Below are 14051 nucleotides of genomic sequence, written 5' to 3'. Positions count from 1 at the left end.
ATTCTGTCACTATGACTAATCCTTCAATTAAATAAAGCAAATCCAAAATGGTACGTACATTAATATGTCACATAGAATTCTCAGAGTCCCTTAAGGCCCTTTTACACAGGCCAATGATCGGGGAAAAGACAGGCAACCATCAGCGGGTGGACGAGCAAACGCTGCTGACGTGATAAAAAATGTATGGGGACGAATGATTGTAGTAACGATCGCTAAATCCCCATAGATAACCGATCATAACCGATCATTGCTCCTTGTGAAAGAAGCAAATAAGCAGCGATCATCGAGCTGTCTCTTTAATCGGTGCCCGTTTTCACCGCCAATATCGGGCCGTGTAATAGGACCTTTACAAATCCTAATTCCTAAGTGGATTCAGTATATAATGTGTGTATCTGATCCTTTACTTTGTTTTGCCAGTCTTGATACTAAGTAAATCCTCTGTAGTTCAAAGGAATCAAATCTGAAAGCCAGCGATTTATCAGATCTATTATACAAACTTTCCTCTCAGGAATGAATTGGCATTTTCCAGATTTAATAAGTAAAGACAAGTTAAGAGCTCATTTGCTTCTTTTAAAGTGTTTCTTTTATTGGACATCAAACAAACCATCCGTCTGCTGCGGGGTAAAGCATTAAATTAGCCACAAATCTTTACAATAATCTGTTATGTCCTACTTAAGAGGTTCATTTTACCAGGATGAATTCTGTTTTAATGATATCATGATATAGGAAGGATTGCAAAATCACCTTAGAAAACACTACAAACATTATTAATAATGGAAATGTTGTTTTAATTCCTTACCATTTTCAAGATCTCTACTTGCTGTCAGTGAAAGGAAGCATCGTTGTTTACATCTAAGAACTGGTACAGTCCTGAGACTTCTCACTCAAGAGAGTTCGCTACAATGTATACGCTCTAGGCAATCCTGTTTAGCTAAACCAAATGTATCTACTGGTCTGAGGGTTTACTACAATGTGTCCGTCTGAGTTTGCAGAGGGTTGCCTAGTTTTGTTTGATTTATTTGCTAGTCCTAGTTAAAATCTCATTAAAGAGGACTTGTCAGCTCTCCTCACATGTCTGTTTTACTGAATACTTCCCCATAAAATAACAATTATGGAACATATTTTCTTAGAATTCTGTGTTGTGCTGTTCCTCTGTTATTCCTCCTAGAAATGTATGAATAAATTGGCAACTGGGTGTTACTATTCCCATTGACAAAGGGGCGTGTCCCTACACAGTCTAGTCATGTGAGCACTGATTGGACAGTGGCTGGCCGTGTAGGGACACACCCCCAACTGGTAACGCCAAGTTGTCAATTTATTCATACATTTGTGGGAGGAATAACAGAGGAATGGTACCATACAGAGTTCTAAGAAAAGATGTGGCAAAATAGTTATTTTATGGTGAATACAATGTCCTTCAACTGCAGTTACTGAGTTCAGAATTACTCCACAATGAAGGTATCATAAAAGGTTACAGTCAGGGATGACTGACTTGCCAGCCGCATTGACTACATTAACTTTGATCAGCTATAGACGTCATTTCTGTTCAGGGATAAATTACATGTACTATAATTAAGTGTGACGCATCTTTAGTTGGGATTCCAGCCAGGGACCAAACGTCTTGACCTGCAGCATATCACATAAGTCAGACTATCGATACAGCTTATGAAGGAGGCATCGCTGTGAGCCATAAAATATCCATACGAGGGATGGTTCATTTATTGTAGGGTTCTGAAGCCATGAGCACGTCACTAGTACCTTGTGCTGTTTGTGTTTCTTTTGTGTTTTCTACATCATCTTGTGAATTGCGAAAAATACCCTGTAGTATAAATGCTCAGTTCTTGTTTTAGCACATGTATATTGTCCGCATTGTTGAGTCACTCATCAAGTAATGTATTAGCCTGTTCTTTGGAAAGTTGCTATTTAGAGTTCTTCTTTAAAGTGGTTTTCAGATTTTGTGTGTCCTGTTAGAGAATAAAGCCCCTATTACACTGGCCGATTTTGGCCGGTGCAGCGAGCGCCGATCAATGATACAGCTCGTTGGTCGGCGCTCGTTTGCTCCTCTCACCGAAGCTGCGTATGGGGACGAGCGGTCGTTACTCCGATCGCTAGTCCCCATACATTATTATCATGTCGGCAGCGCGTTTGTTTACACAGGTGGATGTGCTGCCGGCAGCGATAATATTTTTTTAAAACGATACAATCAGTAGATGAATGAGAGTTTGATCGTTCATCTGCTGATCACTGCCCTGTTTACACAGGGCAATTATCGACAACCTCTGAAAGCTCGTCTGCCCGATAATTGCCCAGTGTAAAACCTCCTTTAGGGCATACTAAGTGTATAAATGGATATGCCCTGACTAGTATTAGCTAGACATGTTAATTCTGTCTCTTGGCTCAGGAGGACAATAGATATCCATAGAACTCAATGGAAAGAGGTAGCATTGTAACAGCTGGGGTTGATTCTCCACCCTGCTCCACCCTATTACTTATAACTAAACAACAGGTAAAAAAAAGATTTATCATCATGACAACACGTCTCCATATGTCCTATTAGAACAGATGGATGTTTAGAGGGATGTCCTCTATGAGCCAGATCCGCTACATATGGCGGCTCTCAGTCTGACTGACCCCGCTGTCCATGTGTTACACGGTCAGCAATTTATTTGAATGGGTGGCATGTAATACTAGATTTACCTTGCAGCGACCGATCTATCTTAGATGTACCAGCCCTAAAATAAATTGCCACTGTGCTGCTAGCAGAAAACACATTTTGACAGGTTTGAAGCCGTGGCATTATTAATCAGTTTTTTTAGTCAGGGATCTGGTATTAAAAAAGTTGTTGCTATTACAATCAGAGCTGTGGAGTCTGTAAGACAGCTCGTCGATCGTGCTTGTTGCTCCTTTCACAAGGAGCAATGATCAGCTATGGATGGGGACGAGCGATCGTTACTACGTTAGTTCATCCCACACATTTCCATTATGTCGGCAGCACATCTCCCTATTTTCATATGAAAGTAATATTCTGCATGCTATGCGTTTTATAAATAGATACAATATTGAAAAGGGTTTGTCCATGACCGGACAACTGGTGACCTATCCACAGGATAGGTCATCCGTATATGATCGATGGGGGTCCGACCCCGCACTGATCAGCTGCTCCAGCTGCCTCCGTGCACCAGACTTCCATGCTGGAAGAAGATGGCTCCGGTCACGGAATAGTGGCTGAGCTGCCATACCGCAGCTTTGCTCCTATACAAGTGAATAGGAGCAGATCAGAACAGCCGCTATGCACTGGTCAGAGCCATCTGCTTCGGGCTCCAACTACTGGATACCCTTCATAACATCCAGCAGCCGGAGCAGCTGATCGGTGCTGGGTCCGGGTGTTGGACCCCCTCCGATCATATACTGATGACCTATCCTTTGGATAGGTCATCAGTTGTCCAGCCGTGGACAACCCCTTTAATAACAGATAATTTTTTATATTTTTATTTTAAATCCAGAGTTGTAGTCAATACTATTATACCGACTTCAACGTTGACTCCGACTCCACAATCTACAACTCCACAGCCCTGATTACCGATGACTTTGTTGACACAGCCCAGTTATCACGGGCCAAGATGTCTGCCATATATAACACATAAATCATATGCTCTATCCACATATCGCTCAGTGTAATAAGACAGCTGGGGACAACTAAGGTTTTGGTTGGGAGCTATGGATAGACATGGGGGCTGCTTGTCAGATGGCATTATCTAAACCGCACAGTACATCTTGTTTGAAAGTTTGGGTCTTAATTTTATTTTTCTTGAGTGGGTGGATTTAGAATCCATATGCTCAAGAAAATGTCAGATGATATTTAGTCTTTTTTTAGTTGGTTGTGGAGCTGTTATATTCTACCAAATGTTGAAGTGATATCACTAGATAAGCAATGCTTAAAGGGACCCTGTCTCTGGAAGATAATCCTTTACATGACAGCTGCATAATATTTAGGTTGGGGACAGATAGATGGAGTATGACTTCAGGATCAGACTACACAGGGTTTGTTTGTAGTCTGTAACCATGGAGACACATAAGAGACTTTTAATTTAAACTATTTGTTGATTTATTGTCCATTTGAGATGCATTGGACCAGTAAAGGAATTGTTTGCAAATGTGGACATATCTTTTAATTTTTTTTATTTCATATGCTTATTCTGTTTTTGCTGGATGTGGGTGCAATGGACCACTGCCCATTTCTAAGAAGTGTCTGTGGGGGAGATGCTTTTTTCATTTTTTCATCTGTTATTCACTTGGGGTGGACGGGAGTTATAGGTGTGCAATTGCATCCACTATTTCAGCTTTGATAGTACATTGTCATAATGTAGGCACTATCTCTATCACAGGTTACCTTTAAAGACGATCTACATCTAAAAAGTGATGGGTTTAGGTATAATGTTAGTAGTATAATAAAACAACCCAGGCTCTGTTGAGATGGGACCTTCATCAAATGACTGTGAAACACTAGAAAATCATGTAGCTAATATACTTTTTACATTAAATTAATTATACGATATACATATAAATATCAAGACAAAACAAGTTTATATTCTTTTGCTTGAAAAAGACAGTGGTTGTCAGTATTGATATTTAATAATCATTAATATATTATAAAAAAAAAGTGCACAGGTAATGTAGAAAAGCAATAGAAAAAATAACACATTTTGCGTAGAGTTGCCCTTTAAGAACAGGCTGTAATTATATTCGCCAGGTACTTATTAATGGAGTAATTGTTACTGTACTTTTGCCTCTTCTGTAAATGTATATTAAATGTCTGTTTGTTGTCTCTCCTACAGATCCAGACTGGGCTTCATACACTATTGGGGTATTTATTTGCCTAAATTGCTCCGGAATTCACCGCAACATCCCTCAGATCAGCCGAGTGAAATCTGTCCGCTTAGACCCATGGGATGATGTACAGATTGAAGTAGGAACTTTTTTTTATATATATGTGTAGCCATGAATATATATTTTTTTGTTGCCTGGGAAGGAACTTACATACATTTATCTTGGAATAGCAAAATATCCAAGTGGACAAGTGCATTGATCTGACGTTGATGGTGTATCCCTTCCAGAGTATTTGTTCTCTTTGATATGTGCTCTTTACTTGCCGTGGGTCAGTAAGGGTATTCTTAAGTCATTTTTACATGAGCCAATTATCGGGCAAATGAGCGTTTCCAAAACGCTCATTCCCGATCATTTGCCTGTGTAAACAGAGCAACGATCAGCCGATGAACGAGCAAACGTTTGTTCATCAGCTTATTGTATCGATTATGCAGCTGAAAATATTATCGTTGTGGGCAGCACATCTCCCTGTGTAAACAGGGAGATGCATTGCCGACATGATAGAAATGTATGGGGACGAGGGATCGTAGTAACGACCGGTTGCCCCCATACATAGCTCCTGGTGAAAGGAGCAAACGAGCGCCGATCAACGAGCTCGTTTAGACGTCCCACGTCGGGCCGTGTAAGAGTACGCTTAGATTTTGTCCGTTAAGTTTTTCAAGCTGTGTAGAAAGAACGTTTTATGGTTGGGGAGGTGTCAAAGCAATAGAGGTTGCTGAGATTCCGATCACTACTGGGCCCCTGTGTCTGGGGGGTCCTGACACATACAATAAGTGAATGTTAGCACTATAAGTGAGAGGTGGTCAAAAATAGTTGTTACCTTGCCATAGATTATGGCTATACAGCAGATAAATTACAATGCGTACAACCCATTTTAAGGGCCTGTTTACATCAAGTTTTGGCCCTACGTTTTGCGTGTACTTTGGGAAAGCTCCCTAGGTATACACTAAACATGTCCATAGGGCGCCATTAGCCGGACGGGGACCAAAATAGTGTACTTTTTGGTCCTTTTGGTCTCCGTCAGGTTGGTATATGTCGGTATACTTTTTTCTGGAGGATGGAATAACGTAGTATACTACACCATTCCATTCTGAGGGATCCCGCAAAAAGCGTAGCATACGTTTTTTTTTAACATGGAAGCCTATGTGTGACAGATGTCTTTGTATGGCATACGTCACAGGTATGTTAAACATATACCTGGGGATTCCGGTCCCAGGGAAGCCCTTGACATCACTGTCCATGTATGGATAGTGCTGTCAGGGGCTTTCAACTACGGAGTCCCCGGCCAGAGCATTGGTAGTGCGATGGCCAGGGATTCCCATGACTGGAGAAGCACTTGACATAACTGTCCGTATATGAACAGTGATGCCAGAGAATCCTCCAGGAGCGGAATCCCCGGTCAAAGCATTTCTGACGTTCTGGTCGTGGAATGCGCATTTTTTTAAGCTTGTAACATCACTGTCCATACTTGGAACAGTGATGTCAAGGGCTTTCCCAAGACAGGAGTCCCCGGCCACAGCACTTGCGATGATCTGGCCGGGTACTCTATAGTTGAAAGCCCCTGACATCACTGTCGCTATATGGACAGTGATGTCAGGGGTTTCCCTGGGCTCAGTGCTTAATGTAGCACTGAGCCTGGGGAGTTTGGGCGACGTATCCCACTGTATACCTATACAGTGGGACACACCGGTGCCTTCCGTCGGAGGTATACGTTGGGACTCCTTCCGACTTATACTTCAGGCGGAAGGAAAAATGTATGATGTAAACAGGCCATAAAACAAAACGAAAGTTGACAGAACCATTATAAAATATAAATAGATCCACCACATTCACTATTGATCCTGAAAAAAAAAAGTCATGACGCCTGTGTGAACAGAGCCTTAGAATATCTATATCCAGATGATCGGCACAAAACCTCATTATCAATCATATCTTCAGAATTATCTGTGCCTCTATAACCCGTTTCAGAAGTTGCTTGACAGGTAAGCAGATCTTTTCCGTGTGTATCCTGTATCCAGTCTGCTCCGTTGCCTGATACGTTTTCACACTGTGCTGCTTAATGATAACATCTACAGTGTCTAAAAGCCTTTGAAATCTCGACAGACGATGACTTTTTGATGCATTTCTCAAGAAATGGTTACATGACTGATCAGACGCCTCTGTCTGGCTTGTGATGTGTGCGAGGAAGAAAAGTCTTCCTTCAGCTATTTGATTATTCTTAAGGTGTAGTCACAAGAGACATATCACGTAATGATCTCAAGTGTTTGCAGGTTCGTAGCCCTCGGATGAACTGTGAAATGTATTATAGAGCTACTTTCTTATAAATCGTATCTGTCAGTATATTACAGGTATGACCAATGTAATATAGTAATCTATATAGTAATATAGGGTGTTGGAGATGTATGTGTAGAGCCAGCCATAGGTGGTACAATGTGGCATCAGACACCTTTGTTGTCACGGCTTTGAATAGATTTTTCTTATTTGATTTTCTTGTTTTTTCCCAGAGATAAACAGCGCTGGAGGTTACTGTCTTTAATTGTTGTCTGATAGATCCTTCAACAATTACCAGATATTATGAGCAGCCCAATGCCGGCCATATATATCAGCTGTCTTCATAGATAGCTTCCTAAATATACACATTTATCTTAGCGCATGAACAACCATGTGGGATTAGTGGCTGCCAGACACATACACTATATGGACAAATGTATTGGGACCACCCTCCTAATCAATGAGTTCAGGTGTTTCATTCCGTCCCATTGCCACAGGTGTATAATATCCAGCCCCTCGCCATGCGGTCGCTTTTATAGATATCTGTGATAGAACGGGTCGTTGTATAGAGATCACTGAATTCCAGTGCGGTCCTGTAATAGGACTTCACCATTGTAACAAGTCAGTTCCTGAAATTTCTTCCCTCCTAGATATTCCAACATCATCTGTAAGTGAGATTATTGTAAAGTGGAAGTGTTTAGGAACCACAGAAACATACCCACAAAGTACAGACCATGTAAAGTTACAGAGCAGGTTCGCCGTGTGCTGAGGCGCATAATGCCTAAAAGTCGCCAACGCTCTGCTGACTCAATAACTGCAGAGTTCAAAACCTTCTTTATCATTAATATCCGCACAAAAACTGTGCCCCGAGAGCTTCATGGCATGGGGGCCGAGCAGCTGCATGCCAGCCTTACATCACCAAGCACAATGCCAACCGTCGGATGGAGGGGTGTAAAGCCGCCGCCACTGGACTCTGGAGCAGTGGAAACGTGTTCTGTGGAGTGATGAATCGCGCTTCTCCATCTGGCGGTCTGATGGATGAGTCTGGGTTTGGTGAATGCCAGGAGAACTTTACCTGCCTGACTGCAATGTGCCAGCTGTAAAGTTTGGTGGAAGAGGGATAATGAAATGGGGTTGTTTTTCCAGGGATTGGCCCAGGCTCCTTAGTTCCAGTGAAGGGAAATCTTAATGCTTCTCCATACCAAGACATTTTCCACAATTGTAACTTCTAACTTTGTGGGAACAGTTTGGGGGTCGGCCCTTCTCTGTTCCAGCATGACTGTGCCCCAATGCACAAGGTCCATAAAGACAAGGTTGGGGGAGTTTGGCGTGGAAGAACCTGACTGGCCGCATGGAGCCCTGACCTCAACCCCATTGAACCCCCTTGTAATGAACTAGAACTGAGATTGCGAGTCAGACCCTCTCGTCCAACATCAGTGTTGACCCCACAAATGCTCTTCTGGATGAATGGGAAAAAATTCCCACAGACATACTCCAAAATTTTATAGAAAGCCTTCCCAGAAGAGTGGAAACTGTTTTAGCTGCAAAGGAGGGACCAACTCCATATTAATGCCTATGGATTTAGAATGGGATGTCATAAAAGCTTCTGTAGATGTAATGTGTGGGTGTCCAAATACTTTTGTCCATGTCTTGTATGTTGATGCTTATCTCCTGAGGAGGAGGATAAAACCGGCTAGGCAGGATCAAATCCAACCTGTCTGATTCTTCTACACCTCAACAGGAAACATTTGGGGGGACAATATCCTGACAATAATTTGATCCCAGGTTGTCCTCTCGCTGGGTACCTGGTGGCACGTGTTCAATTCAGCACCACCACAGTTGAAATAAAACATTACATGGTTCACATAAAAAAGAATGGACTGTCTGTGTAATGCATGGATGTGTTGGGTCCTCCAAAGCTAGAGATCTTCTCTGGGAGTGCCCTCCACCCTGGCTATTAGGTGAGAGAAACATTTTATGGAGTACAAGATGGACCTGAAATGGGGCAAAGGAGATTTTGAAAAACACGGAGTACAATTATTTTTAAGAAAGTGAATCATAAAAACTGTTGAGGACAATAACGAGTTCTTGCATTACTAATAGCGATTTTTCTAGAGTTGTTACTTTTGACTTTAAATCTCTAAACTAGATGCTGAATAATTTGCCTATTTCATTAATTTTTTTCAGTACATGTCGTGTCTGGGAAACAAAGTAGCTAAAGCGAAGTTTGAGTCTAAAGTGCCAGCATTTTATTACAAGCCAACAACTTATGATTGTCAGTAAGTAATTCAATTTTTTCCTTGTCTCAAAGGAACATTCTGGGCAAATCTGATACAATGTGTTATGTCTAGTTCAGGGCCTGAAGGGGCGGGGCATGACACAGGGATTCTCTCTTCTGTGTTTTTTTAATATGTCATGATCTTATTGAATCATATCCTAAGGCTTCATGCACACGACCGTGCTCGTAATTACGACTCGTAATTACGGGCATGGGCGGCCACGGGCAGCCGGCCGCTTTTGCGAGCCGTGCTGCCATTATAAAGTATAGCAGCACGGCCCGTAAAATTAAAAAATAGAACATGTTCTATTTTTTTTAACGGCACGGGCACCTTCCCGTGAGAAAACGGGAAGGTACCCGTGACTAACAGAAATCTATGGGCCCGTTATTGCGGGTCGTAATTACGACCCGCAATAACGGGTGTTTTTACGGTCGTGTGCATGAGGCCTAAGGAAGCATTGTAGCATTATTAGGTTGTGCCCACATATTTCACTAGTACCATCGTTTTTTGTGGCCATAAAATTTAGTGGAAAAAAAAAGTTCTAACATTGGGGCCACTTCAAAGAAATAGGGAATTGCTTAAATAGCAGCTCCTTGATGTAATAGGGTTATCAAAATTGCTCACTTTAGCTACAGGGTTATTCTGATCATAACCTTCATGGATCTGGAGGAATTTCAAATCCCTGCCTTTTGCCATGAAGATTCGTCACAAAAACTAAAGGTCGTCAAAAATAGGTGCATCTAATTGAATTGATTACCAAAAGACTTCATCCCTACATTAGCATAATCACTATTCCTGTTGTGAGAGGGGCTGTGATATATCGCTAGGGGTCCTTTTACACAACCCAATATGGGCCATGAAAATGAGCTCCGATCAACGAGAGAGCTCATCGTTCCACGCTTGTTTGCTCCTTTCACAAGGAGCATTGATTGGTTATGTATAGAGACGAGCGATAGTTACTACGATCGCTCGTCCCCATATATTTACATTTCATTGGCCGCATAAACTAGCAGATCACCTGATGAACAAGCGATTGCTTGTTTATGGGCTGATCGATGCCCTGTTTACACAGGGCATTGATCAGGATTGGGCGTTCGTATAAACACTCGTTTGCCCGAACATTGGCCCATGTAGAAGGCCTTAGGATATGCCACCAATGTCCAATCGATTGGGGTCCAAACGATGTGGAACAAGTTCACCACCATCGCTAGAGCAGTTTTCTTCTTTTCGACTCCAAGTGGCTTTTTCTGGGGGCAGCCGTATGGATGGACATTGAGGTCTATGCGGTCTCCCAAGAAAACCGAGCAATCTCACACATGTCGGCCCAACCCCAATTGGACATTGGGGGCATATCCTAGTCACATGACACCAACAGCTATGCTGAGACAAACCCTTTAAGCAATTAAGTAATGGAATTGTGTAGGTTCTCCAAATAAAACCATACACTGGCTTAAAGGGGTTTTCCCATGGGAGACATTTATGACATATCCACAGGATGTCATAAATGTCAGATAGATGTGGGTTCCACCTCTGGGACACGCACCTATCTCTAGAACGGGGCCCCTTAAACCCCGTTCTACCTTTTTCTGCTCCCTTTGCCTCCCGGCCACTTCCTGACTCTATGGTCGGGAGTTACAAAAACAGCGTAGCTCGCTGAGCTATGCTGTTTCCATAACTCCCATAGTAGTGAATGGGAGTTATGGAAGCAGTGTTAGCATGCGAGCTCGCTGTTTCCGTAACTACCATTCAGTTCTATTGGGCTTATGGAAACAGCGTAGCTCAGAGTGCTGTTTCCTAAGTCATGGGTGGAATTCACCTGCTTCTGCCACAAGACAGAGCAGCAGAACGGGGTTTAGGGGGCTCTGATCTAGAGATAGGTGCGTGTCCCAGAGGTGGGACCCCCATTTATCTGACATTTATGACATATCCTGTGGATATGTCATAAATGTCTGTCATGGGAAAACCAATTTAAGACCACCTCACATGCTTGAGACTTTAGGCCTTTTTACTTGCCCTTTGCAAACGATCATTCATCGGCTGATCGTATCGTTTATGCTGCAAGAAATATTATCGTTGTCGGCGGTACATCTCCCCGTGTAAACAACGATGTGCTGCCGACATAATAGAAATGTATTGGGATGAGTGATCGTAGTAACAATCGCTCGTCCCCAAAGATAGCTCCCTGTGAAAGGAGCAAACAGGCGCTGATCAACGAGCTATCTCGTTGATTGCCGATCGTTTACTCGGCCCATGTCGGGGCGTATAAAAGGACACTTTTCTTAAGGCAACATAATGACTCTCCATCATGACAAGGGCAATGGTCACTTTGCGACATTATTGTGTTTTCAATGACTTATCAATCCTTAGCTGTACTAGTAACACATGTGAGCAGATAAGGCGGCATTGACAATGTGTCTAACGTGCTCGCTAAATTAGGTGTCCTTTGTGCTTGCAGAGTGCTCCGTGAGCAGTGGATTAGAGCCAAGTATGAGAGGAAAGAGTTCATCTACATTGAGAAGCAGGAGCCGTATTCTGCAGGTAAGGATGCTATCAGCCTACAGCTTCTCCTAATCCTTTTGCCGCCAGGAGTGAAATAAAACAGAATGCAGCACATCACACCAGCCGCTCTGCAATCCTCCAGGATCAAACAGTGTTTTATAAATATTAGAACAATTTGAGCTCTGCTGTGTACTTTTAGGCTATTAATGCCCTTGGTTGGTACAGGAAAATCTATGCTAGTCAGACATACTTTTTAAAGATGATTTTTTTTCTTGTTTTCTTTGTTTTTGACTGTTTTGTCTTTCACACTTGTTTGAGCATATGACTCTTAGGCTCCATGCACACGACAGTGCCCGTAATTACAACCTGTTTTTATGGGCCGTGCTCCCATTATAAAGTATAGGAGCATGGTCTGTAAAATAAGAAAATAGGACATGTCCTATTTTGTTTTGGCTGGTTTCTACGGTACGGACACCCTCCTGTAGGGATACCGGAAAGTGTCCGTCGGCCATAGAAATGAATGGGCCTGTAATTATGGTCCGTAATTACGGGTGATTTTACTGTCGTGTGCATGGTGCTTTAGGCCGGGTTTACACATAGCGTAAATGCTGCAGATTTTCCGCAATGGATTTCGTTGCGGAAAATCCGCAGCATAATACAGTATCAGCAAAGTGGATGAGATTTGAACAAACAGCTAAGAAAAACTGCTAAGAAATTGACATGCGTTTCTTTTTTTAATCCGCAGCATGTCAATTGTATTTGTGTAATCGCTGCTTTTTTATTGCAGGTTTTCCCTATTGAATATTGTTAAACCCGCAACAAATAGCAGATGTTGCGGTTTTTGCAGCGGAAAAGCTGCAATTCCACGGCAAAAATCGCAAAAAAACACCTCTTATAGTTAACCAGAATTCTTTGCTTCTTCGTCCAGGCTGGTCTCCTGGGATGACGTTTCATCCCATGTGACCGCTGCAGCCAATCCCAGACTGCAGCGGTTACATGGGATGAAACGTCATCCCAGGAGGCCGGTGTGCAGGACGACAGAGGGACGCGTCACCATGGCCACGTAAGTATGAAACTTTTTTATTTTTGTATGTGCAGTTTTCTGCTGCGAACATTCCAGCCAAAAAAACGTCACCACACTTTGGTGCGGTAAAGACCTCTCCCCCAATGCTGAGTTGATCACTTGGATTTCTGCTGCTGGAACCTGCGGACACTCCACCATACATTCTTGAAAACAGGAGTCCCCTAGTAAGGAAGGCTTGGGAGGTCCATTCCCCTGCCAATGCTGTTTTCATCGTACATTCTTCTAGAAATAGTCTGAGATTTATGTAGGTATTTTCCCTGATAAAAACCCAGGCAGTTTCCTGGTTAAAGTTTTGTTATGTGCACTACAAGATTATCTAATGCAATGTCAGACTTTGGTCTATGAAATCACCTCGGGTATAGCCAAGTATCTGATCAGACTATTATATCATATATATGACATACACATACAATGCAGCTGGAAAATTGTTACCATTCAGTTATAAGTTAGGCACTGACACAAATGCACAACTGCTCAAAGATGGTGTACGCCATTTTAAATAAAGAAGATACACACAATTGCATACTTGTTATGTGTCTGTTATGAAGTCTGTGGTAGTAGCGACCCTTTCACTAAGCTTCTCCTTTTTCTGCTAAAATTATTTTTACCTCCAGCTACCACTAGAGGGGGCTCACAGCATACAAATGTATACAGCTCCCATTGAGTTTGATACTAGCTATCTGTAAGAATCTATATGCAGTTAGCTCCCCCTAGTGGTGAATTCTTTTGCCAGGATTATGTAATTTATCAAGTCATAAAAACAGCTTTGATATACGGGTGTATTATCAAATTAAATAGCACTGAATTTTGAACCTAATAGCAGAATAATGGACATTAATTGGTTGACGACAAAGGACGAGTATGCTCGTCATGAGCGGCAGATTGTTGCCGCATCATGATGGGTATACAATTTGTCATAATGTTTGCATGGGCACAGCAATTAGGAGCGGAGCAATGGCTGAAATACACAGCTGCAGCCCCCGCTCTAACGACAGAGATCAGATTGTTACGTTTTTGAATGCAACACAAAACCA

The 14051-nt window shown here is 42.4% G+C and overlaps 1 protein-coding gene across 1 annotated transcript in view; it reads left to right on the top strand.

Annotated features, from left to right (window-relative positions):
- Positions 1-14051, top strand: part of ADAP1 (ArfGAP with dual PH domains 1) — a 113636-nt gene that overhangs the window by 41307 nt on the left and 58278 nt on the right. Inside the window, exons 2-4 of the mRNA XM_075830297.1 lie at positions 4836-4966; positions 9343-9434; positions 11890-11972. Of these exons, the coding sequence (XP_075686412.1) occupies positions 4836-4966; positions 9343-9434; positions 11890-11972 (306 nt within the window). The remainder of the gene's footprint in view (positions 1-4835; positions 4967-9342; positions 9435-11889; positions 11973-14051) is intronic.

The sequence above is a fragment of the Rhinoderma darwinii genome, chromosome 6, assembly GCF_050947455.1.
Source record: "Rhinoderma darwinii isolate aRhiDar2 chromosome 6, aRhiDar2.hap1, whole genome shotgun sequence".
NCBI lineage: Eukaryota > Metazoa > Chordata > Amphibia > Anura > Rhinodermatidae > Rhinoderma > Rhinoderma darwinii.
This window is presented reverse-complemented; position numbering and strand designations above follow the sequence as displayed.